Below are 22,347 nucleotides of genomic sequence, written 5' to 3'. Positions count from 1 at the left end.
ACATCACTGTGCTTCATAATAAACTGTGACATCACTGTGCTTCATATTAAACTGTGACATCACAGTTCAAAGTTAATATAAACAGTAATGTCTCTGTACAGGGACAATAAACAGTTTTGCCACTACAGGGTTAATAAACGCAATGTTGTCACAGTAGAGGGTAACTATACAGGGATGTCATTGTACCGGGAAAATATACACAGTGAAGTCAGCATTCAAGAATAATAAACTGTGATGTCACTACAGGGTTGTTATACACAGTGACATCAAATTACAGGATGAAGCACAGTGATGTCAGTTTATTATGAAGCACAGTGATGTCACAGTTTATTATGAAGCACAGTGATGTCAGTTTATTATGAAGCACAGTGATGTCACAGTTTATTATGAAGCACATATTGTCACTCGCAGTGCAAGGTAAATATGTACAGTGGCATTAGGGTATACAGGCTTAATATATACAGTGATGTCACAGTGCAGTGTAAGTATTAACAGTGATGTTGCAGTACAGAGATAACACACAGTGATGTCACAGTACAGGGATAATACACACAGTGATGTCACAGTACAGGGATAATATACACAGTGATGTCACAGTACAGGGATAATACACAGTGATGTCACAGTATAACCATCTCACAGCCGGACCACCATGTAATTTCAGCAGAAAATAAAGCAGGGCCTCTGGTCGGCCCTACCATGGGACCCGGTGGGACCATAAGTCCCAGGTGGCACTTTTCAGGGGTGGCATTTTGCTGCCCCTTTTTTTTTTTTTGTGCCTAGTAGGTTCATGGTAGGGTTGCCGCCGCTGCTGCTCACTGTTCTAAAGCAGCTGCGGGGTATAATAGCGCAGCGGGCACTTTAGACAGTGAGTCTGCCTCCGGCCGACCGGGGTCTGACGAGGGACGTCACACAAGTGACGTACTTCTGCAGACCCGCTCAGGAGGACGTCAGTGACGTCACTCGTCAGGCTGCTGCCGGAGAGGAGAAGCGCTGCGCAGGGCAGGTAAGTGTGTCTCTGTGTGTGTCTGTGTCTGTCTGTGTGTTTGGGGATGCTATGGCTACCTAATGTGAGGAATCTATGCTACCTAATGTGGGGAAACTGTGTTACTTAATGTGGGGAATCTGTGCTACCTAATGTGGGGAAACTATGCTACCTAATGTGGGGAAAGTATGCTACCTAATGTGGGGAAGCTATGCTACCTAATGTGGGGAAACTATGTTACCTAATGTGGGGAATCTGTGCTACCTAATGTGGGGAAACTATGCTACCTAATGTGGGGAAACTATGTTACCTAATGTGGGGAATCTGTGCTACCTAATGTGGGCAAACTATGCTACCTAATGTGGGGAAACTATGTTACCTAATGTGGGGAAACTATGTTACCTGATGTGGGGCATCTGTGCTACCTAATGTGGGGAAACTATGCTACCTAATGTGGGGAAACTATGTTACCTAATGTGGGGAATCTGTGCTACCTATTGTGGGGAAACTATGCTGCCTAATGTGGGCAAACTATGCTACCTAATGTGGGCAAACTATGCTACCTAATGTGGGGAAACTGCTACCTAATGTAGGGAATCTATGCTACCTAATGTTGGGAAACTATGCTACCTAATGTGAGGAAACTATGCTACCTAATGTGGGGAATCTATGCTACCTAATGTTGGGAATCTATGCTACCTAATGTGGGGGGCTTGAATGAGCTGCGGCATATGGGAGGCCTTAATAAATAATTAGAAGCTTATACAGCAAGTGACATATGGGGGTCCACCTGAGTAAGTGACACATGGAGGGGGGGTGCTGAACAATTGATGTTTTTTGGGGGGGGGGGCACAGGCACATTCTTTGCACAAGGGCCCTCTCCTGTCTGTGTCCGCCCCTGGGTAGAGAATAAGGGGTAAAGTGGAACATAGAACAAATGCAGTTATTTTTTTCTTAATTTTTTTTAATGAAGTAAACGAGATAGAGGTAAGCAATGACTTTTCCTCAGTCTGAAGCGCGGTCCTCATCGGCAGGAAGCAGTGAGGAGGAGGAGGATGACGGAGGTTCTGATTCCATCTCTGCTTCTTTTTCGTCCCTCTCTATATATAGGGCCGTGGCCATGAAGAAGGCCCCTCCGATGACTGCCATTATGGTGCAGGTCATGAGGGCATACTCCAGGCTGCGGTATTTCAGAAGAGGGGATTTGGCATATCCTTGTTCGAAGGTGTCAGATATCAGGCCGATGAGGTACGGGCTGCCGGCGTCACCTAGGAGGTGATAGATTGTCATCTGCACGGCCAGGGCTGAAGATCTCCTCCACGGAGTTACTACTTTTAGTATAATGTCAGATATGAGGGTGAAATTTACTGACAGAAGCGTCTCTCCGATGAAGATGAAGATGTTGGTGGCAACGAGGCTGATGTTGCCAAAAGTCAATGCCAACAGAAGAAAAGGGGCGGAGAGCATCATCGCGCATCCACACACAAGCGGGTCCGCCCGTGGGTTGGATTTGCGATATCTTTTACTTATCTCCGTCCCTGCTACAACTCCCAGAATGCCGGAAACGACTGTAACCACACCAAATATTAGGATGTCGTGATAGTCACACGGTTCAGCACGGCAAGGGTCCTTCTCTTGTAGGAGTGTTCGTGCGTGGGTCAGGTATGACGGACCCCATACACCTATGGCTCCCACTATGAAGGATACAGCCGTCGATCCCATGGTGGTTAACATGAAGCTTCGATTTTTAAATAGTTTTTTCAGATCTGTCGCCCATTTGGCAAACTTCTGGGATTTGTTATTCTTCTTCCCGTTTGTAGTCGTTCTTGGAAGCTCCTTTGTGACCAAAATCATCAAAGCCACAGCTATGAGGCCCAGGCCAGGGGTGACTCGAAACGCCCAGTGCCAATCGCCCCTTGCTGCATCAGTCACTTTGGGCCCGATGATGTATCCTAGTCCGCAGCCTACAGGTATGACGGAGTAAAACACATTCAGCATGCGGGTCCGCTGGTCACTTGTAAAAAGGTCTGCAATGATGGAGGGGGCGATGGTGCAGAAAGTCGCCTCTCCGGCTCCAACCAGTCCACTCGTCAGCAGGAAGAGCAGGAAGTACCCGTCAGGGATGAATGACAGGGTAAGTGTCATGCTCAGCCAAACGATGATTCCTGCGCAAACAGTATATTTCTTATTACAGTGGTCGCCCAAATATCCGGCAATTGGTGCGACCAGCACGTAGCTTCCAATGAACAATGTATTCAATAAGCCGGACAGACTAGCATTGGTGTCATATGCTTTCTGTATATAAGGCAGCACCCCCGCCACGCTGGAGCGATTTGCATAGATGAGCAAATTAACAAAGGCGAGGATTACTACGGTGATGATGGAACGTGCGGTGGACATCACGCTTAGAGATGGCAGGTTCTGCCTCTCAGGGATATCGCCCTTTTCTACATCCATATCACTATGGTCCTCCATTGCTTCTTCCTCCTCCTTCAGCAATGGGTCTTGTGGAGAGGCCATGGTCACAGGTCAGAGCCTGAAAACACTAGAGAGAGAGAGAGATAAGTGAACACATTAGACAACATGTCATCATTCCTGTCATTATACAATAGATCCTTCATACAGAGCAGAAATGTCCAGCACAGAACCACAAGATAACACTAAGACCATCGCAGCCTCAGAAGAAGACGCTTCTCTATACGTGTTTTATATGGAGACGTCTTCCCTGAGGTTACCAATGTCTGATAACCCTGAACCTGTCCGGTCCTAGTAATATCTGATAACCCTGAACCTGTCCGGTCCTAGTAATATCTGATAACCCTGAACCTGTCCGGTCCTAGTAATATCTGATAACCCTGAACCTGTCCGGTCCTAGTAATATCTGATAACCCTGAACCTGTCCGGTCCTAGTAATATCTGACAACCCTGATTCTGTCCGGTCCTAGTAATATCTGATAACCCTGAACCTGTCCGGTCCTAGTAATATCTGATAACCCTGAACCTGTCCGGTCCTAGTAATATCTGATAACCCTGAACCTGTCCGGTCATAGTAATATCTGATAACCCTGAATCTGTCCTAGTAATGGCGGATTATAAGGGCTTGGCTGTATGGTCACTGGGCCATGTGAACTTCATACTGTAGATACAATTGGGCTATCCTGCTATATACATTTACTAATAATGAACCTACCCCACCTCATTGGGATCTATCCGTCCCCTATATGACTTTCTGCCACTAGTTGATTTGAAAATTTTCCCTTTCGGAGTACCCGGAGTATTTCTATTGTTAGTACACACAGAATTCTATTATATAATATTATATTTCTGCCCTAATCTTTCTGTCATTCTTTTACTACACCACCAAATCTTTCTCATAGACTTATATCTTTTAGAACTTCATGAATTAGGACTCTTTTTCTTGGGGGCCTTTTTGGGCATAATTGCATTTTAGCAGTTTTGCAAGAAAAAGCTCTGGTCATGATACTATCTGTGCGTTTTATTATGTTTAATGCCTAAGCCAAGTATTATCACAATGCTATGAGGAATATAACTTTTGTTATTTCTTTTGGAAATTCATTTCTTGTTTTTTTTTGCTAAAAAAAAAGCAACAACAATAAAAAAAAAACTGTCAAACAAAAAGCCCTGTGTATGTATGAATAGAAGAGGCTGAGACTTACCTTGTGGTTCTCTCTTCAGACAAGGAACGGTCAAAATCTTGAATTCTCTATCGCAAATAGAAACTCTCTAACAAACACTTTGCACCACAGGTTGTGAATGCAAAACACACTGAAGAGACTGCAGCCGGCGCGCACCTCCTTGTACAGCTTACGGTGACATCATCACAAGCATGTGTGACATCACAGGGTTCTAAACCATCTTCAGGTATGTGTATATCTGTATAGTAAATGTGAGTAGCCATATTAGTCCAGTGATGCAGATTGTAATACCTTTTTTATTGGACTAACAGAATTTTGTAGAGACAAACTTTTGGGATTCCTCCCTGATAATGGATAAAGGCCTTTTGATCATTAGTCCTTGTCTATTGGACTTGATAAAGGGAGGAATCATGAAAGCTTGTCTCTACAAAATTCTGTTAGTCCAATAAAAAAGGTATTACAAGAGACTGCAAGATATTTTTTGATTTGTGTGTATATATATATATATATATATATATATATATATATAGTTCCAAGCGTGAGTAGGTGCCTCCAGCTAGGGTCCGTGTCCAGGATTCTGCATACGTAGTTCCAAGGAAAATGTTGTGGCACTCAAGGTATGGTGAAAAAATGAAAACTATTTATTCATCCCAAATGTGCAAAGAGCAACGTTTCAATGGTCTCAAACCATCATTATCAAGACACTCTATAATTATGGTGTGAGACCATTGAAACGTTGCTCTTTGCACATTTGGGATGAATAAATAGTTTTCATTTTTTCACCCTACCTTAAGTGCCACAACATTTTCCTTGGAACTACGTATGCAGAATCCTGGACACGGACCCTAGCTGGAGGCACCTACTCACGCTTTAGGAGTGCTGCTTTCTTCTTTGACATATAATATACACCTAGAAATACATCAAGTACATAAAAACATCTTTTAGAAAAATATTTCTCCAGGCCTGCCGAGTATATCCCCGTACTTCACAGTGTCTTCCTAGTTTATATATTTTAATCTTTTGACCTTTTAACCCCACTAGGACCAAGGGCATCCTGAGACTTAAAGGGGTATTCCAGGCCAAAACTTTTTTTTATATATCAACTGGCTCCAGAAAGTTAAACAGATTTGTAAATTGCTTCTATTAAAAAATCTTAATCCTTTCAGTACTTATGACCTTCTGAAGTTAAGGTTGTTTTTTTTAGTCCTCTCTGGTGACACTTGTCTCGGGCAACGCCCAGTTTAGAAGCAAATCCCCATAGCAAACCTCTTCTAAACTGGGCGTTTCCCGAGACAGGTGTCATCAGAGAGCACTTAGACAGAAAATAACAACCTTAACTTCAGAAGCTCATAAGTACTGAAAGGGTTAAGATTTTTTAATAGAAGTAATTTACAAATCTGTTTCTTCTGACCAGGAGTTTACTGAAAATTCAGATTGTTCAGATACCACGGACACTAGCGGGGACTCAGAACCGCAATATGTGAACACTCACAAGAATCGCAATGCGAGAAGACAGTCAAAAAACGAGGAAGGCGCGGTGGCAGAAAACATAGAAAGAAGAGTTTCGGAGCGTAACAAGGACAAACGGAAAAAGTAATAAAAGAGGATTTTCAAGTCATTAACATTTCTGCACAAATCATTACAGATGAAGAAACCTCGGTCCTGTGGAAAGGACTGGGTTTCTCTCCTACACATCATTTTGATGTTTATCGGACAATTTTGGATATAATTAAATTTGTGAGAACTTTAACAGTTAAGAAACATTTTTTGGTGGAAAATGCTGATGAACCATCGGACCCACCTCAACTTTCTATAAACCCTGATTTACCACTAATGCATACGTTAGCAGAACAAATTGCTTTTAGAGATCTCTGTCTCCTTGAAAATAGTGGGATATCAATTTGTGATGAAGTGAATACTGCCCATACCTTCTCCACTAAAAACCAAAATTTTTACCCCATACAGACCAGACCAGCAATTTTTGATTGGTTCCAGGACCTTATCATGAAAGATTTGGTTAATCTACAATCAAAAGTAATGTCCAATACAACTCGTCCTAATTTGAATAAAAAGGAGGCTGCTGCCATAAAGAAATTAAAGAAAAACAAAAATTTGACGATCCGATCCGCCGATAAAGGCGGCTCGGTAGTATGTATGGACATGGGACGGTATATCAATTTAAATGAAAATCTACTATCTGATGATAAAACTTACCTTAAACTTTGTGGGGATCCCACTGAACCTTTAAAAAAAGAACTGTTGACTCTGTTGGAAGAGGGGAAAGCCAGATCTATTTTGACCCAAAAAGAAGTGGATTATATTTTCGTGCCTGCTCCAATTATTCCTATCTTCCACTCGCTACCCAAGCTGCATAAGGACCGATTCCCGCCGCCGATGCGTCCGATCGTGGCGGGGATCGGATCCCATAACGAGCACCTATGCGAGTGGTTGGACTCAGTACTGCAACCTCTGGTTATGCAATGCCCAAGTTATATCAAGGACACTAAGCGCTTGCTAAAAATCATGGATGAATTCACATGGAGCGATTCTCTGTCGTGGCTTACTTGCGACATTGAATCGCTCTATTCCAGTATTCCGAAAAACCTGGCATTATCAGCTATCTCGGATATACTGATGAGATTTTCTAAATATTCTGTGGATTTGAGACATTACATTATTGAGGTGGTAGATTTTGTGTTAAAACACAATTATTTTATGTTTGGTAACAATTTTTATTTGCAGCGCACGGGTGCTTCAATGGGAGCAAAGTCATCACCAGCTCGGGCTAAGCTTTTTGTTTTTTGGTGGGAGGAGCAGTTTTTCTGACACCAATCCATTTTCCACATGCCTTGCATGGTATGGGAGGTATGTAGACGATGTGGTCATCATTTGGTCGTCTGACCATCTGACCGTTGATGCATTCATGACATATATCAATAATAATCGGTTCAATCTTACGTTTACCCACACATGGTGTAAAAGTGAAACCCCCTTTTTGGATGTCATATTACGTGGCAACCCTGATACAAATAAAATAGAGGTTGATCCTTACAGAAAAAAGATATCAGGCAATACCATCCGAAGGGCGAATTCATGCCATTCCAAACAAACAGTAAGAGCCATACCAGTAGGTGAACTTATACGAATTAAGCGGAACAGTTCTTCCGCCGAGGTGTACCGCAGGGAAGCTGATGCAGCATGCACACGCCTGGCGGCTCGAGGTTACCCTGGATGGCTCTTGAAAAAAGCTCGGTCGAGAGTGGATCCTATGGATCGAAAATCCCTTTTTACAAGTAAGCAACCAACTGAATCACAAAATTGTCCTACATTTGTCCAGAATTTAATGACATCAAACACATTGTAATTAAACACTTACCTTTGCTATCAACAGATCCCACAGTAGGGGAGATTATAAAGTCAGGTGTGAGATTTGCAGCGAGGCGGGCACCTACTTTATCCAGTCTCCTTGTTCCCAGTATGGTGGACACGGCTAGGGTTACCACCCAGTGGATTAGCACCAAGGGCTTCCACAAGTGCGGTAAATCGCGGTGTGTGGTATGTCCCTTTGCCGAAAAATGCCAGAAAATAGAAGGTACGGTGGATGGTAAATGCCATGTCATTCACAACTTTATAAACTGTGATAGCACTTTTGTTGTATATAAAATCATGTGCACACAATGTCACTTAACATATGTGGGTTCCACCAAAAGGTCCCTTAAAAAACGCATGCAAGAGCACATTAGACATGCTGCTGGCCCTTTAAGCTCGAACATTTCTAACATATCTAAACATTTTCTAATATATCATCATTCAGACACCACTTCCCTCAGGTTCTCAGGCATTGAGAAGGTGAAGCTAAATAAAAGGGGAGGTGACCATATTCGATCCCTCCACAATAGGGAAATCATGTGGATTTATCTTTTGAATTGCATTCAACCCCATGGTCTAAATAGCAAAACAGATTTAATATGACATTACTGATATGTCTCCGAATAATTTATCTGTGTTTGGTCCCATGTTTTTGTTTTAATCACGCGCACATGTGATGTGGACCTGTCCCTCCCCTTCCTGTGGGAATGGGGAAAATGCCCTGGAGTATATAAAGGTGCCTCATTTGAGGATCTACTGGCTATGAGTAAGGATCGATAGATCAGAAACGCGTCAGCCATGCTTGGGACCCCCCTCTGTTTGTGCAATATTTCATATTTTTGATATGTTCACGGTTTGTCTGCCACCGTGAAGGCTTTTAAGGAAGAACCCTGAATAAAGACGGACGTTTTACTTCTACTTGCTGGCTTTTTTTAGTATTTTATTTTAGTTTTATCCACTGTGCCAGGGATGAAAATTTTTCCAAAAGAAACTAACTCAACTGTCTATGCTCCCCCGTTGCTCCAATATTGGTGTCCCGTTCTCTGTTCGCCGCCTTCTGCTTTTCCTGCAGTTCAGTGAATCACGGTGCGCTCAGTGTCATCATTGTTTCAGCACCAGTTTTACAAATCAGTGTGCCTCCAGTGTTACACCAGTGTTTACAAATAAGTGTGCCTCCAGCTGTTGCAAAACTATAACTTCCAGCATGCCTTGACAGCTAGAGACTGTCCCGGAATGCTGGGAGTTGTAGTTTTGGACCACCTGGAGAGACACTGTTTTGAAAACACTGCCTTAGTCAGTATTTTCCAACCTGGGGACTTCCAGCTGTTGCAAAACTACAACTCCCAGCATTCCCCTGACAGTCTTTAGCTGTCCAGGCATGCTGGGAGTTATAGTTCTGCAACAGCTGGAGACACTCAGGTTTGGTAGGTAGGTCCTTAGTCCATTGTTTTCCAACCTGGGTGCCTCCAGCTGTTGAAAAACTCTAACTCCCAGCTTAAGACTGTCCGGGCATGCTGGGAGTTGTAGTTTTGCAACAGCTGGAGGCCCCCAGGTTGGGAAACACTAACTACGGCAGTGTTTTCGAAACATTGTCTCTCCATCTGTTGCAAAACTACAACTCCCAGCATGCTCGGACAGTCTTAAGCTGGAAGTTAGAGTATGGCAGCAGAAGGTGGCATTTTGGTGGGTAGTTGGGCCCTTAGTCCAGTGTTTCCCAACCTGAGTGCCTCCAGCTGTTGCAAAACTACAACTCCCAGCATGCCCAAACAGCCAAAGCCTGTTTGGAAAACACTGGACTAAGGGCCTACCTACCAAATGTAACGTGGCCACCCACCTACCAACCAAACATATACCTGCCTACCTACCAACCAAACATATTACCTACCTAGCAAATGCTTTTCCTGCCTACCTAACAAACATATACCGTATATACTCGAGTATAAGCCAAGTTTTTCAGCACGATTTTTCGTGCTGAAAACACCCCCCTCGGCTTATACTCGAGTGAACTCTCCGCCCTCAGTGATCTTCAACCTGCGGACCTCCAGAGGTTTCAAAACTACAACTCCCAGCAAGCCCGGGCAGCCATCGGCTGTCCGGGCTTGCTGGGAGTTGTAGTTTTGAAACCTCTGGAGGTCCGCAGGTTGAAGACCACTGCGGCCTTCGACATCATCTAGCCCCTCTCACCCCCTTTAGTTCTGTACTCATCTCCGCTCGGCGCTGGTCCGGTGCTGCAGGACTGTCTGGCGGGGAGGTCGTCCGGTGGGATAGTGGTTCCGGGCTGCCATCTTCATCGAGGGGGGCCTCTTCTCCACGCTTCGGGCCCGGAATAGTCACGTTGCCTTGATGACGACGCAGAGGTACGTTCATTACCAACGTCCCTCTGCGTCATCGTCAAGGCAACGCCTCTATTCCGGGCCCGAAGCGCGGAGAAGAGGCCCCCCGGTGAAGATGGCAGCCCGGAACCACTATCCCACCGGACAACCTCCACACCGGACAGTCCTGCAGCACCGGACCAGCGCCGAGCGGAGGTGAGTACAGAACTAAAGGGGGTGAGAGGGGGCTGGATGATGTCGAAGGCCGCAGTGGTCTTCATCCTGCGGACCTTCAGAGGTTTCAAAACTACAACTCCCAAGAAGCCCGGACAGCCGATGGCTGCCCAGGCTTGCTGGGAGTTGTAGTTTTGAAACATCTGGAGGTCCGCAGGTTGAAGACCACTGTATCAGACATTGACAAGCGGTGATGATGATGACATGTGGTGATGATGACAAGGGGATGATGAAGGGGGGGGGTGTGGGATTATGACAAGGGGATGATGAAGGGGGGGGGGTGTGGGATGATGACAGGGGGATGATGAAGGGGGGGTGTGGGATGATGACAAGAGGATGATGACAAGAGGATGATGACAGGGGGATGATGAAGGGGGGTGGAGATGATGACAAGGGGATGATGACAAGGGGATGATGAAGGGGGGTGTGGGATGATGACAAGGGGATGATGAAGGGGGGGTCTGGGATGATGAAGGGGGGATGATGACAGGCGGTGATGATGAAAAGGGGATGATGAAAGGGGGAAGATGACAGGGTGATGATGATGAGGGTGTTAATGACGGGGGTCTGGATGATGACAGGGGGGATGATGTATTTCCCACCCTAGGCTTATACTCGAGTCAACAACTTTTTTATTTTTTTTATTTTTTTTATTTATTTTTTTTTTTTTTCCTGGGATTTTGGGGTGAAATAAGGAGCCTCGGCTTATATTCGGGTCGGCTTATACTCGAGTATATACGGTAACCTACCTACCTAGCGGCAAAGAATTAGAGAATGTTCTACTTACCTAATTTACTACTTGCAAACGTACTACCTGCTTACCTGGCAAACATATTACCTGGGTGGGGGGGGGGGGGGGGCAGGCATATTCTTTGCACAGGGGCCCTCTGTTGTCTGTGTCCACCCCTGTGTTTACCAACCAGTGTGCCTCCAGCTGTTGCAAAACTACAACTCCCAGCATGCCCGAACAGTCTTTAGCTGTCCGAAAGTTGTAGTTGTGCAACAGCTGGAGGCTCCCTGGTTGGGAAACACTGCCTTAAAAGATTAATGATAAATAAACAAGTAGTGTGTCCACATGTTGTGGCCCCAGTGGGGTCACTTTCCCTCCTCCGGGGTCCACAGGTCACCTACAGGTCACATTACAAGAACAATTTTTTGAAATATCGCGGCAAAAATGGCGCAGTTTTACAGTGAATTTTCGAAATCGCGGTAAAAACCGCGCCATTTTTGCCGCAATTTTTCCCAAAAATTGTTCTTGTAATGTGACCTGTAGGTGACCTGTGGACCCCGGAGCAGGGAAAGTGACCCCACTGGGCTGCTACCCCCCCAGCCCCAGGTTATACTGCTAGTGAGAAGAAAGGCAGGACAGGGGACATAACTTCCCCTCACAGCCGCTGTGCTCCTGGGAGGCCTGTCAGCTCTCGGCCTCCGTCCTCTTCCTGTGCTGGGGGCGGAGCCATGAATCAGATACCTTCATCCCTGCGCTACTGCCTGTCTCCCTAATGATACCAGAGCAGGAGCAGCGCAGGGATTGTAAAAAAAAAATAGCGCTTGTCTGAGTGGGGATCGGGACAACTGTCCTGGATCCTCACCAGCTGCACTTCTCTCTCAAGGGGGCCCTTGGCCAGTGCCTGAGGGCCCATGTGTAGTGGCGGCCCCTGTGCAGCTGAACATGCTGCACATAGGATTTGTCCGCCCCTGGCTAGGACCACTCGGAACTGCCCTCATAGATGGCAATGCATTTCCATGCGGACTTCCCAGGTTTGGGTTGCCACCTGGCCAGTATTTTTAATATAAAAAATACCGTCAGGGTGGCCAAAATACTGGCTGTGCCGGCAATGCAGTGGCCGGTATTTATCCAACCAATCCTCCATCACCTGGAAAGTAGCACCAAAACCTATACCAGTGTTTTCAAACCAGAGCCAACGGCTAACGGTTTTCTGGGCATGCTGGAAGTTGTAGTTTTGCAACAGCTGGGGCACACCTGGTTTAGAAACACTGACCTATACTATATACTACTATACAGTCCAACATGCTGGGAGTTCCAGTTTTGCAACAGCTGAGGGCACCCCTGGTTGGCAAACAGTGACCTATACTACATACTACTATATAGTCCAACATGCTGGGAGTTGTAGTTTTGCAACAGCTGGGGGCACCCCTGGTTGGCAAACAGTGACCTATACTACATACTACTATATAGTCCAACATGCTGGGAGTTGTAGTTTTTGTTTTGGGCAGCTGATGAGCCATAGGCTGTATCAGGGCATCTTGGGAGTTGTAGTTAGTAACTAACTGCAACTCCCAAATTTAATTACAAAAAGCGATTAAAAAGTCACATCAAAACAAAAATGGTAATATTTCCCCCCGCATATGCGTATCCTGTGATGTTGCCGGTATTTTATTTTTTTTGCTAGAAAGATGGCAACCCTATTCCCAGGAAGAATAGACATGTCTATTCTTTCTGCGAACACCGGAATCGGGATATCCGATCATTTGCAACGGTAATGCCACCGTGTGCACAGTGCTGCAGAATCCTATTAATATCAACAGGACTCTGCTGCTGCAGAATCTTTGTGTGGAAATTCCATCATGTAGACATACCCTTTAAAGAGCAGAACCATGAAAGTTCAGTTTAGCCACAAGTGAAAGTGGGTGAAATAAAGCAGCGTGCTTGTGATGAGACCACGCTGAGAAATATAGGGAACATGGAGCTGCCTTTCTTCCATTTATCAATAATAGTACAAATCATTTTCATCATTTTGTTAACACATTATAGGTCATGAACTGAACCTGTCACTGTATGATTGTTGCTATAAAACGTAACTGTAATGTAATATAATACATTATATTACAATTATGCATTCATGTCGCGGTTAGATATCAGTGGCGGCTGCTGCATACGGAATATATCCATGCTGAATTTCTGTCATGTGCGTGGGCCCTTAGATTCATCAGAGCAAAATAAAAAGGTGACATAGGAGAATACAGCCATAGGAAAATGCTGCACTGTACATAGACTTACATGACCTGTATAAACTGGGGGGAAAAAGTCGGTGCGTCTTATACGGCGAATACACCCCTTTCGCGGCGGTCCCTGCGGCCACCAACGGCCGGGACCCGCGGCTAATACAGGACATCACCGATCGCGGTGATGCCCTGTATTAACCCTTCAGACGCGGCGATCAAAGCTGACCGCCGCGTCTGAAGGGAAAGTGACACTAACCCGGCTGTTCAGTCGGACTGTTCGGGACCGCCGCGATTTCACTGCGGCGGTCCCGAACAGCCCGACTGAATAGCCGGGTTAGTGCTTACAGGACACCGGGAGGGACCTTACCTGCCTCCTCGGTGTCTTCTCCGTTCAGGGATCCCCTGTATGCCGGCGCTCTCCTTCCTCGTCGTCACGTCGTCGCGTACGTGCGTCGGCGTGCGTAACGACGTGATGACGGCGACGGAGAGCGAGGATACCCGGCCGGCAGCAGAGACGTTCCGGAGAGATGGGGACACGGCGACAGCGATGGAGCGACATCCAGGGCAGCGGTGACGGGTCCGGAGCGGCGGGGATACGTGAGTATTACCTCCTATGCAGTGATCTTCAATCTGCGGACCTCCAGATGTTGCAAAACTACAACTCCCAGCATGCCTGGACAGCCAACGGCTGTCCGGGCATGCTGGGAGTTGTAGTTTTGCAACATCTGGAGGTCCGCAGGTTGACGACCACTATTGGGTTCAAAATCTTTATTTTTTTAGATTTTGCCCCTAAAAATTGGGTGCGTCTTATACGCCGGTGCGTCCTATAGGGCGAAAAATACGGTATGTACATAAATTCTTTAATAAATTTTAGGTTTCGGCTATGAGTAATGTACATATCCCCTGGTCTCACTGTGATCAGTAACCAGAAATATAGGAAAATACTGGGGATATTTCTTTGTCTGCAAAAGGAATGGCTCACAGCTAAACAAGTATGAGAGGGTACTGGTCGGGATGCTTCAGTCTACAATATCCCTGTAATTTTCTTATAGAGTACACGTGTTCTTATATAGTCAAGAGCTGTTCTCTGTGATCAGCATCCCCACCCCCCACCTTCCAGTAAAGACACTTCCCGAAAGAACATTACTTAAGCCAAGACAATTTTATCTTACAAAAGAAAATAATAATAGGCTTGTTATTTTATATATGTTATTTTGGCACTGATGGTAATAAAATACACTTTAACATTGAAATTGCTGCACCAAGAAGGACAAGCCATAAGGTTAAGCAAATCAAATAAGTAGCAGGTGGCCCTGCTAAGATCACATTTTCAAGAACCTAGATCCAATTTGTGGCATGTGGAAGCGGCTCTGTCAGTACAGAATGATTGTGCGATGCCTCCACAGCAATTTTCACCACTTGTCACAAAATGATGTGCGGTAATTGTCACAATCAATTTCAAACTGAATGTTAATGGAACATCACATTATACCACTTGTCGTTTGCCATATTCAGATTGTAACCAGGTTCTCCAAATTTTCAAGAATTTATCATGAGTTCTCATTGCTCTATGATGCATCTCCTCAAATCTACACACCTGGTGGACCATAGAAAGCCATTCTCCCACTGAGGGTGGTTCAGTTTGGAGCCAGTGGAGCAGAATTATGGATTTTGCAGCTGCCAGCAAATGGGCCACTAAGCCGGAGAGAGGGGGATCCTAGATTTCATGATAGAATCAATTGTAGTAGTAACCTCCTTCCAAAAGGACGTTATGGCTGGGCAGGTCTACCAAATGTGTGTGGGTTCCTATGTGTGTTTTACAGTGCCAGCAAAGGTTGGTTGCAGACAGTTTGTGAGTATATAGAAATTCTGGTGTTTTATACCATCTAGAGACAACTTTATAATGGGCCTCCTGGAGTGTAGGAGTACTAGTGCTATGTCTGTGTCTGATAAGGTCAACCTCAGCTCCTTCGCCCATGAGTCCACAAAGTGTGGAGGAGGTTGGCTTTGTGCAGATAGAATGAATGATAGACAATTTGACAATTTCCTCTTGCTGGGTTGTGGATTAAGGAATAGCTCCTCAAACTAGGTTAATTTTCTCAGTTGACCACATTTTTCCAGAAAGGAGAAACAGCAGGTGGTAAAGTGGTTTATGTGTAGGAAGGAATATCTTTGCAGGGGCAACAGTGCCCTCAAAGTCTCTGAGGTTGGCACCACTCCATCCCGGAATAACTGGGTTACAGAAACCTTGTGTAATCTGTCCCACATTGACTGAAAAGTGTGAGCGAGCCAACCCACAACCGCAGGTATCAAGCTAGAAGGAAGTAGAGGAGAAATAGAAGGGGCAAGAGATGGGGAGAGTTCTGACCAGGTCGTAATTACTTCTTGGAATAGAAGATATTTAGCATCTGCCCTATACCTGATGCGAGGAGGTATCCAAATGTCATGAAGAGAAGGGAAGTACAAAATTGTGAGGGAATACAGAATGCGTATTCAGTGAAAGTGTGGAGTAAGAGGGGAAGAAAAAAGGGGGGGCAGGGGATGGGGGGGAAGAGGAAGGGGAGAGAGGGGGAAGGGCCTCAAGGAGGGATTTGAGAGAGTATTTGTCACGATTCGGCTTACAGGTAGTGGATCCTCTGTGTCAGCGAGGGATTGGCGTGGACCGTGCTGGTGGACCGGTTCTAAGAAGCTACTGGTGTTCACCAGAGCCCGCCGCAAAGCGGGATGGTCTTGCTGCGGCAGTAGCAACCAGGTCGTATCCACTAGCAACGGCTCAACCTCGCTGACTGCTGAGAAGGCGTGGGACAGAAGGACTAGGCAGAGGCAAGGTCAGACGTAGCAGAAGGTCGGGGGCAGGCGGCAAGGTTCGTAGTCAAGATGGATAGCAAGGGTTCAGGTAACACAGGCTTGGACAACACTAAACGCTTTCACTGGCACAAGGCAACAAGATCCGGCAAGGGAGTGCAGGGGAGGTGATCAGATATAGCCAGGGAGCAGGTGGAAGCCAATTAAGCTAATTGGGCCAGACACCAATCATTGGTGCACTGGCCCTTTAAGTCTCAGAGAGCTGGCGCGCGCGCGCCCTAGAGAGCGGAGCCGCGCGCGCCAGCACATGACAGGAGGGGCCCGGGACGGGTAAGTGACCTGGGACGCGATTCGCGAGCGGGCGCGTCCCGCTGTGCGAATCGCATCCCCGACGGCCATGTCAGTGCAGCGCTCCCGGTCAGCGGGACTGACCGGGGCGCTGCAGGGAGAGAGACGCCGTGAGCGCTCCGGGGAGGAGCGGGGACCCGGAGCGCTAGGCGTAACAGTACCCCCCCCCCTTAGGTCTCCCCCTTTTTTTGTCCGACAACTGCTTTACCTGGGACGAGGACACCGGGAGTGAATGGAGGGTTTCCTCAAAGGCAGGCAGTACAGCAGAAGTGGGAATGGGGAGGGAGGGCAGAGGGTGAAGCTTGGCACGGGGCAGGGTGACACAAGGACGGGGGCCATGAGGAGGCACTGAGGCTTGCCTGACGGGACTGGGAGGGGGGGAGAGGCATCTCTTGTGGCAAGCAGAGTCCCAGTTCTTGATCTCCCCGGTGGTCCAGTCGAGGGTGGGAGAATGAAGCTGGAGCCAAGGCAGACCGAGGAGGACCTCAGAGGTGCAGTTGGGGAGGACGAAAAATTCAATCCTTTCGTGGTGGGGACCAATGCACATCAAGAGGGGTTCTGTGCGGTAACGCACGGTGCAATCCAATCTGACTCCATTGACCGCGGAAATGTAGAGCGGCGTGACGAGACGGGTCACCGGAATGCGGAATTTATTCACAAAAGAATCCAGAATAAAATTCCCAGAGGCACCAGAGTCCAAGCAGGCCACGGCTGAGAGGGAGGAGTTTGCTGAAGAAGAAATCCGCACGGGCACCGTGAGACGTGGAGAAGCAGACTTTGAACCAAGAGACGCCACACCCACGTGAGCTGGGTGCGTGCGTTTCCCAGACGTGGAGGACGGATAGGGCAATCCACCAAGAAATGCTCGGTACTGGCACAGTACAGACAAAGATTTTCTTCCCTACGGCGATTCCTCTCTTCCTGGGTCAGGCGAGACCGATCCACTTGCATGGCCTCCTCGGCGGGAGGCCCAGGCGTAGATTGCAGCGGATACTGTGGGAGAGGTGCCCAGAGATCTAAGTCTTTTTCCTGGCGGAGCTCTTGATGTCTCTCAGAAAAACGCATGTCAATGCGGGTGGCCAAATGGATAAGTTCTTGCAGGTTGGCAGGAATCTCTCGTGCGGCCAGCACATCCTTGATGCGACTGGATAGGCCTTTTTTAAAGGTCGCGCAGAGAGCCTCGTTATTCCATGATAATTCGGAAGCAAGAGTACGAAATTGGATGGCGTACTCGCCCACTGAAGAATTACCCTGGACCAGGTTCAGCAGGGCAGTCTCGGCAGAAGAAGCTCGGGCTGGCTCCTCGAAGACACTACGGACCTCAGCGAAGAAGGACTGGACTGTGGCTGTGGCAGGATCATTGCGGTCCCAGAGCGGTGTGGCCCAAGACAAGGCCTTTCCTGAAAGAAGGCTCACTACGAACGCCACCTTAGACCGTTCTGTAGGAAACAAGTCCGACAACATCTCCATATGCAGGGAACACTGAGACAGAAATCCACGGCAGAGTCTAGAGTCCCCATCGAATTTGTCCGGCAGGGACAAGCGGAGGCTAGGAGCGGCCACTCGCTGCGGAGGAGGTGCAGGAGCTGGCGGAGGAGATGGTTGCTGCTGTAGCAGAGGCAGAAGTTGCTGTAACATGGCGGTCAACTGCGACAGCTGCTGTCCTTGTTGGGCAATCTGCTGCGATTGCTGAGCGACCACCGAGGGAAGGTCAGCGAGACTTGGCAGCGGCACCTCAGCGGGATCCATGGCCGGATCTACTGTCACGATTCGGCTTACAGGTAGTGGATCCTCTGTGTCAGCGAGGGATTGGCGTGGACCGTGCTGGTGGACCGGTTCTAAGAAGCTACTGGTGTTCACCAGAGCCCGCCGCAAAGCGGGATGGTCTTGCTGCGGCAGTAGCAACCAGGTCGTATCCACTAGCAACGGCTCAACCTCACTGACTGCTGAGAAGGCGTGGGACAGAAGGACTAGGCAGAGGCAAGGTCAGACGTAGCAGAAGGTCGGGGGCAGGCGGCAAGGTTCGTAGTCAAGATGGATAGCAAGGGTTCAGGTAACACAGGCTTGGACAACACTAAACGCTTTCACTGGCACAGGGCAACAAGATCCGGCAAGGGAGTGCAGGGGAGGTGATCAGATATAGCCAGGGAGCAGGTGTAAGCCAATTAAGCTAATTGGGCCAGGCACCAATCATTGGTGCACTGGCCCTTTAAGTCTCAGAGAGCTGGCGCGCGCGCGCCCTAGAGAGCGGAGCCGCGCGCGCCAGCACATGACAGGAGGGGCCCGGGACGGGTAAGTGACCTGGGACGCGATTCGCGAGCGGGCGCGTCCCGCTGTGCGAATCGCATCCCCGACGGCCATGTCAGTGCAGCGCTCCCGGTCAGCGGGACTGACCGGGGCGCTGCAGGGAGAGAGACGCCGTGAGCGCTCCGGGGAGGAGCGGGGACCCGGAGCGCTAGGCGTAACAGTATTAAAGGTAACACCTAGGCCAAGTTGGAGAAAGAAGGTTAACAGGAGAAGTATACAGGGACAAGTGCATAGAAAGGTTAGAGAATCCCAAATGGGGATGAGTGTGAAGTCAATAGGGTAAAGAATAAAATTGAGGGGGGGGGATGCATATAACGGGGTAAGAACACTCTACTTCAAGTAGTATAGAACCTACCTACTATATAACATAGTATGCATGAAGCAGAATATCAGTAGTGGGTACTATGTACCAAAACCACAGCTATAAACATAACTGAAGTGCAATATGACTATATAGAAATAACATGATCCAACTCCATCAGTGGCATTAAATTACTCAAGGCCATTGATTCAAGGTCGGCCACTAAAAGGTGAAGGAACAGATATTCACAATAGTGTAGATCAAAGACATTCAGTCGACATATAGGAGAATAGTCAGAACGTCCCAAGTTAACCTGAGTACCGAGCCTGGATCGGGTTCGCAGCTAGTGTCTCTCAGCAAGGCGGTGGCTGTCCTTTAACAGGTGTCTTCTTCATTTTGTTGGTCTTCTGTCTGGAGACCTGTTTCCATTCTTCCTGTCTCAGGAGCGACGGTAGCAGTGGCATATCGGCGCAGGGAGCAAAGTCGGAATGTCCATAGGTGCAATATCTGTGGTTGACCAAACCGCCTCCAAGTCCTCCGGTGACCGGACCGTGATCCTTCTGCCGTTAAAGTTAATGGAGAGTCTGAATGGGAAGAGCCATGCATAGGGGAGATTTCTTTCTCTTAGTTTCTCCAGTAGTGGTTTAAGGAGCCTGCGCTTTGCCAATGTGGTGGGAGAGATATCTTGGTACATTGTGACTTCAGCATCTCCACATATGAGCGGTCTGTGATCTCACGCAGCTTGCAGTATGTACTCAGTGTCCACATAAGATAGCAGTCCACATATCACATTCTTTGGGGGTTCCGAGGATTTAGGTTTAGGGCGCAATGCTCTGTGTATTCTCTCAATGGTGACTTGTGCAGCTATTTCTGGGCCCAGGAGATTGGTGAAAATGTCCATGGCGGAATACTTAAATCTGACGTTCTTCCTGCGGCTTCGGTTTTCTTGACCTTCGATCAGTGACAGTGCAGTATTAACGTGGGCCGCCAATTTACTCACCAGCATTTCAAAGTGGGCATCCATACCAGAGAACGCTACTTCCAGGGCCTCCGTTCTGTAACCGATGGTGTGTACCTCTGTCTTGATTTAAGTCAAGGCGGCAATCACTGGCTTTAAAGGGGTACTCCGCCCCTGGCATCTTATCCCCTATCCAAAGGATAGGGGATAAGATGTTAGATTGCTGCGGTCCCGCTGCTGGGAACCCCGGGGATCGCCACTGCAGCACCCCGCTATCATTACAGCACATTACAGTTCGCTCTGTACGTAATGACGGGCGATACAGGGGCCCGAGCAGCGTGGCGTCATGGCTCCGCCCCTCATGACATCGCCCCCTCCCATACACTTGTATTGACGGGCGGCGGGCCGTAACGTCACGAGGGGCGGAGCCGTGACGTAACGATGCTCCGGCCCCTGTATTGCCCGTCATTACGTGCAGAACGATCTCGCTCTGCGCAGTAATAATAGCGGGGTGCTGCAACAGCAATCCCCGAGGTGCCCAGCAGCGGGACCCCGGCGATCTGACATCTTATCCCCTATCCTTTGGATAGGGGATAAGATGTCTAGGGGCGGAGTACCCCTTTAAGGCTTCAGAGAGTGCTTTTTTCATAAAAGTCTTGAGGAAGTGCTGTGTGACCACCGCAGGTGTAGCTCTCTCCTCATCTCCAGCAGAGTCTGCATCATCCTCAGAAGCCTGGTTAGGGGAAGTCACAGGCACCATCTTGGGAGGCCTGGCTGGAGAGCTTGCATTCTTCTTTTTGAGGAATTTAGCCGTGTCGGCTTGGTTTTTCCCCGGTCCCGGGGATTCAGTGGGGTCACAGTAGTTTCCGCTATTTTGCCCATATTCATGCTGATGAGAAGGGTGAGAGAGGTGTTGGGAGCGTGCTAGGATGGAGAGCTGCAGGCTCACACATCCATCTTAGTCTGCGGCTAGGCTCTGCCCTATCCTATCCTGTGTATTTTGACCCTTGGCTAAGTGACTACCTGACATAGTTTGAATTTGGCCTGTCTGATTACACTTTTACCGCTTGTCTGTTTATCTCCTCTGTTTTGTATCTTTCTCTTTGCCTGTTTAACTAATGTGTCCTGACCTGCTTCTCTGACATCTGTACAGTGTTTGTTTATTGTCTTGTTATGCCCCTGAAGTTACTCAGAACAGGGACTGCCATCTAGTTGAGGATCCATCGCTTAGAACGGATTCTCAAGTAGGCTGGGAAAGTAGGCAGGCAGCCCTATGGGACAACAGCTTTAACTTTACTTAACTCCTGATGCAGTTCAATACAGGTTATACATTTTAAATGCAGCTTAAAGAAGTACAGCTTGATAATACAAGATGCTAGTCACTACCCCTTTAAGATGATGAAACTTTCTCTGATTTTTCCTCTTAGCTTTGGTGCTTTTGCATGTGAACTTAAGAATGTCTGATGCAGATGTAGACAGCTTTTTGATGAACTTTCTAAATGCCCTTATTACTTACTACCCAAACAAGGATTCTTATGGGGGTGAGTCATGGCAACGAGACTGTAGAACTTTAATTCACTTCTGTGGCAAACTGTGACACGACACTCAGTGAAGCGCAACCAGGTGAAGGCCCCTCCTCCACTTAACAGATTATAAGAGCTGGGGTCCATTACCTACCTACCAGGGGAGATTACCTATGGGGGCATCTACCTAATGATGGTGGGGGGGGGGCAATTACCTTTATACCTTCCTACTGGGGGCGGGTGGATTACCAAAATGCACCTTTGTTTGTGTAACTAAAAATCCTTGCATCAGCCCTACAGAGCCAGTACAGGAGGACACAGAATCCTTACAGCTCTATACTACAATAGGAAAGTAGTTGTCTGTGCACCAAATATGTAAAAATATGGACGCATTTTTACAGCCACGTTAATAGGTGAAATGTCTCCTATTTTCGAGGCTGTAAAAATGCATCCGTATCTAGCACTACAAGTTGAGTGCTCCAGTGTGAAGAGGGCTAACAATTGTATCTGCAAAGTATTTTCTTTTTCAGGTTTTCTGCTTTGTCGCAACACACATTCCTGAAAGAGACTGATTTCTGTGAT

General features: G+C 47.4%; 1 protein-coding gene across 1 annotated transcript; it reads right to left on the bottom strand.

The window, feature by feature from the left end:
* Window positions 1-1,963: 1,963 nt before the first annotated feature.
* Window positions 1,964-7,917, bottom strand: LOC130358024 (protein spinster homolog 1-like). Its single transcript, XM_056560829.1, has 3 exons — window positions 7,767-7,917; window positions 4,663-4,879; window positions 1,964-3,530 (listed from the first exon to the last, which is right to left on the bottom strand). Exon 3 carries the CDS (start codon window positions 3,503-3,505, stop codon window positions 1,991-1,993), a length of 1,515 nt encoding a protein of 504 aa, XP_056416804.1. The 5' UTR covers window positions 3,506-3,530; window positions 4,663-4,879; window positions 7,767-7,917; the 3' UTR covers window positions 1,964-1,990.
* Between the last annotated feature and the right edge of the window lie 14,430 nt (window positions 7,918-22,347).

Source organism: Hyla sarda, chromosome 2 (genome assembly GCF_029499605.1).
Source record: "Hyla sarda isolate aHylSar1 chromosome 2, aHylSar1.hap1, whole genome shotgun sequence".
NCBI lineage: Eukaryota > Metazoa > Chordata > Amphibia > Anura > Hylidae > Hyla > Hyla sarda.
The sequence above is the reverse complement of the archived record's forward strand: the minus strand, read 5'-3'. Positions and strand labels throughout refer to the sequence as shown.

Coding starts and splice junctions, on each gene's coding strand:
- LOC130358024 (XM_056560829.1), bottom strand. CDS start 3,505: ATGGCCTCTCCACAAGACCCATTGCTGAAGGAGGAGGAAGAAGCAATG.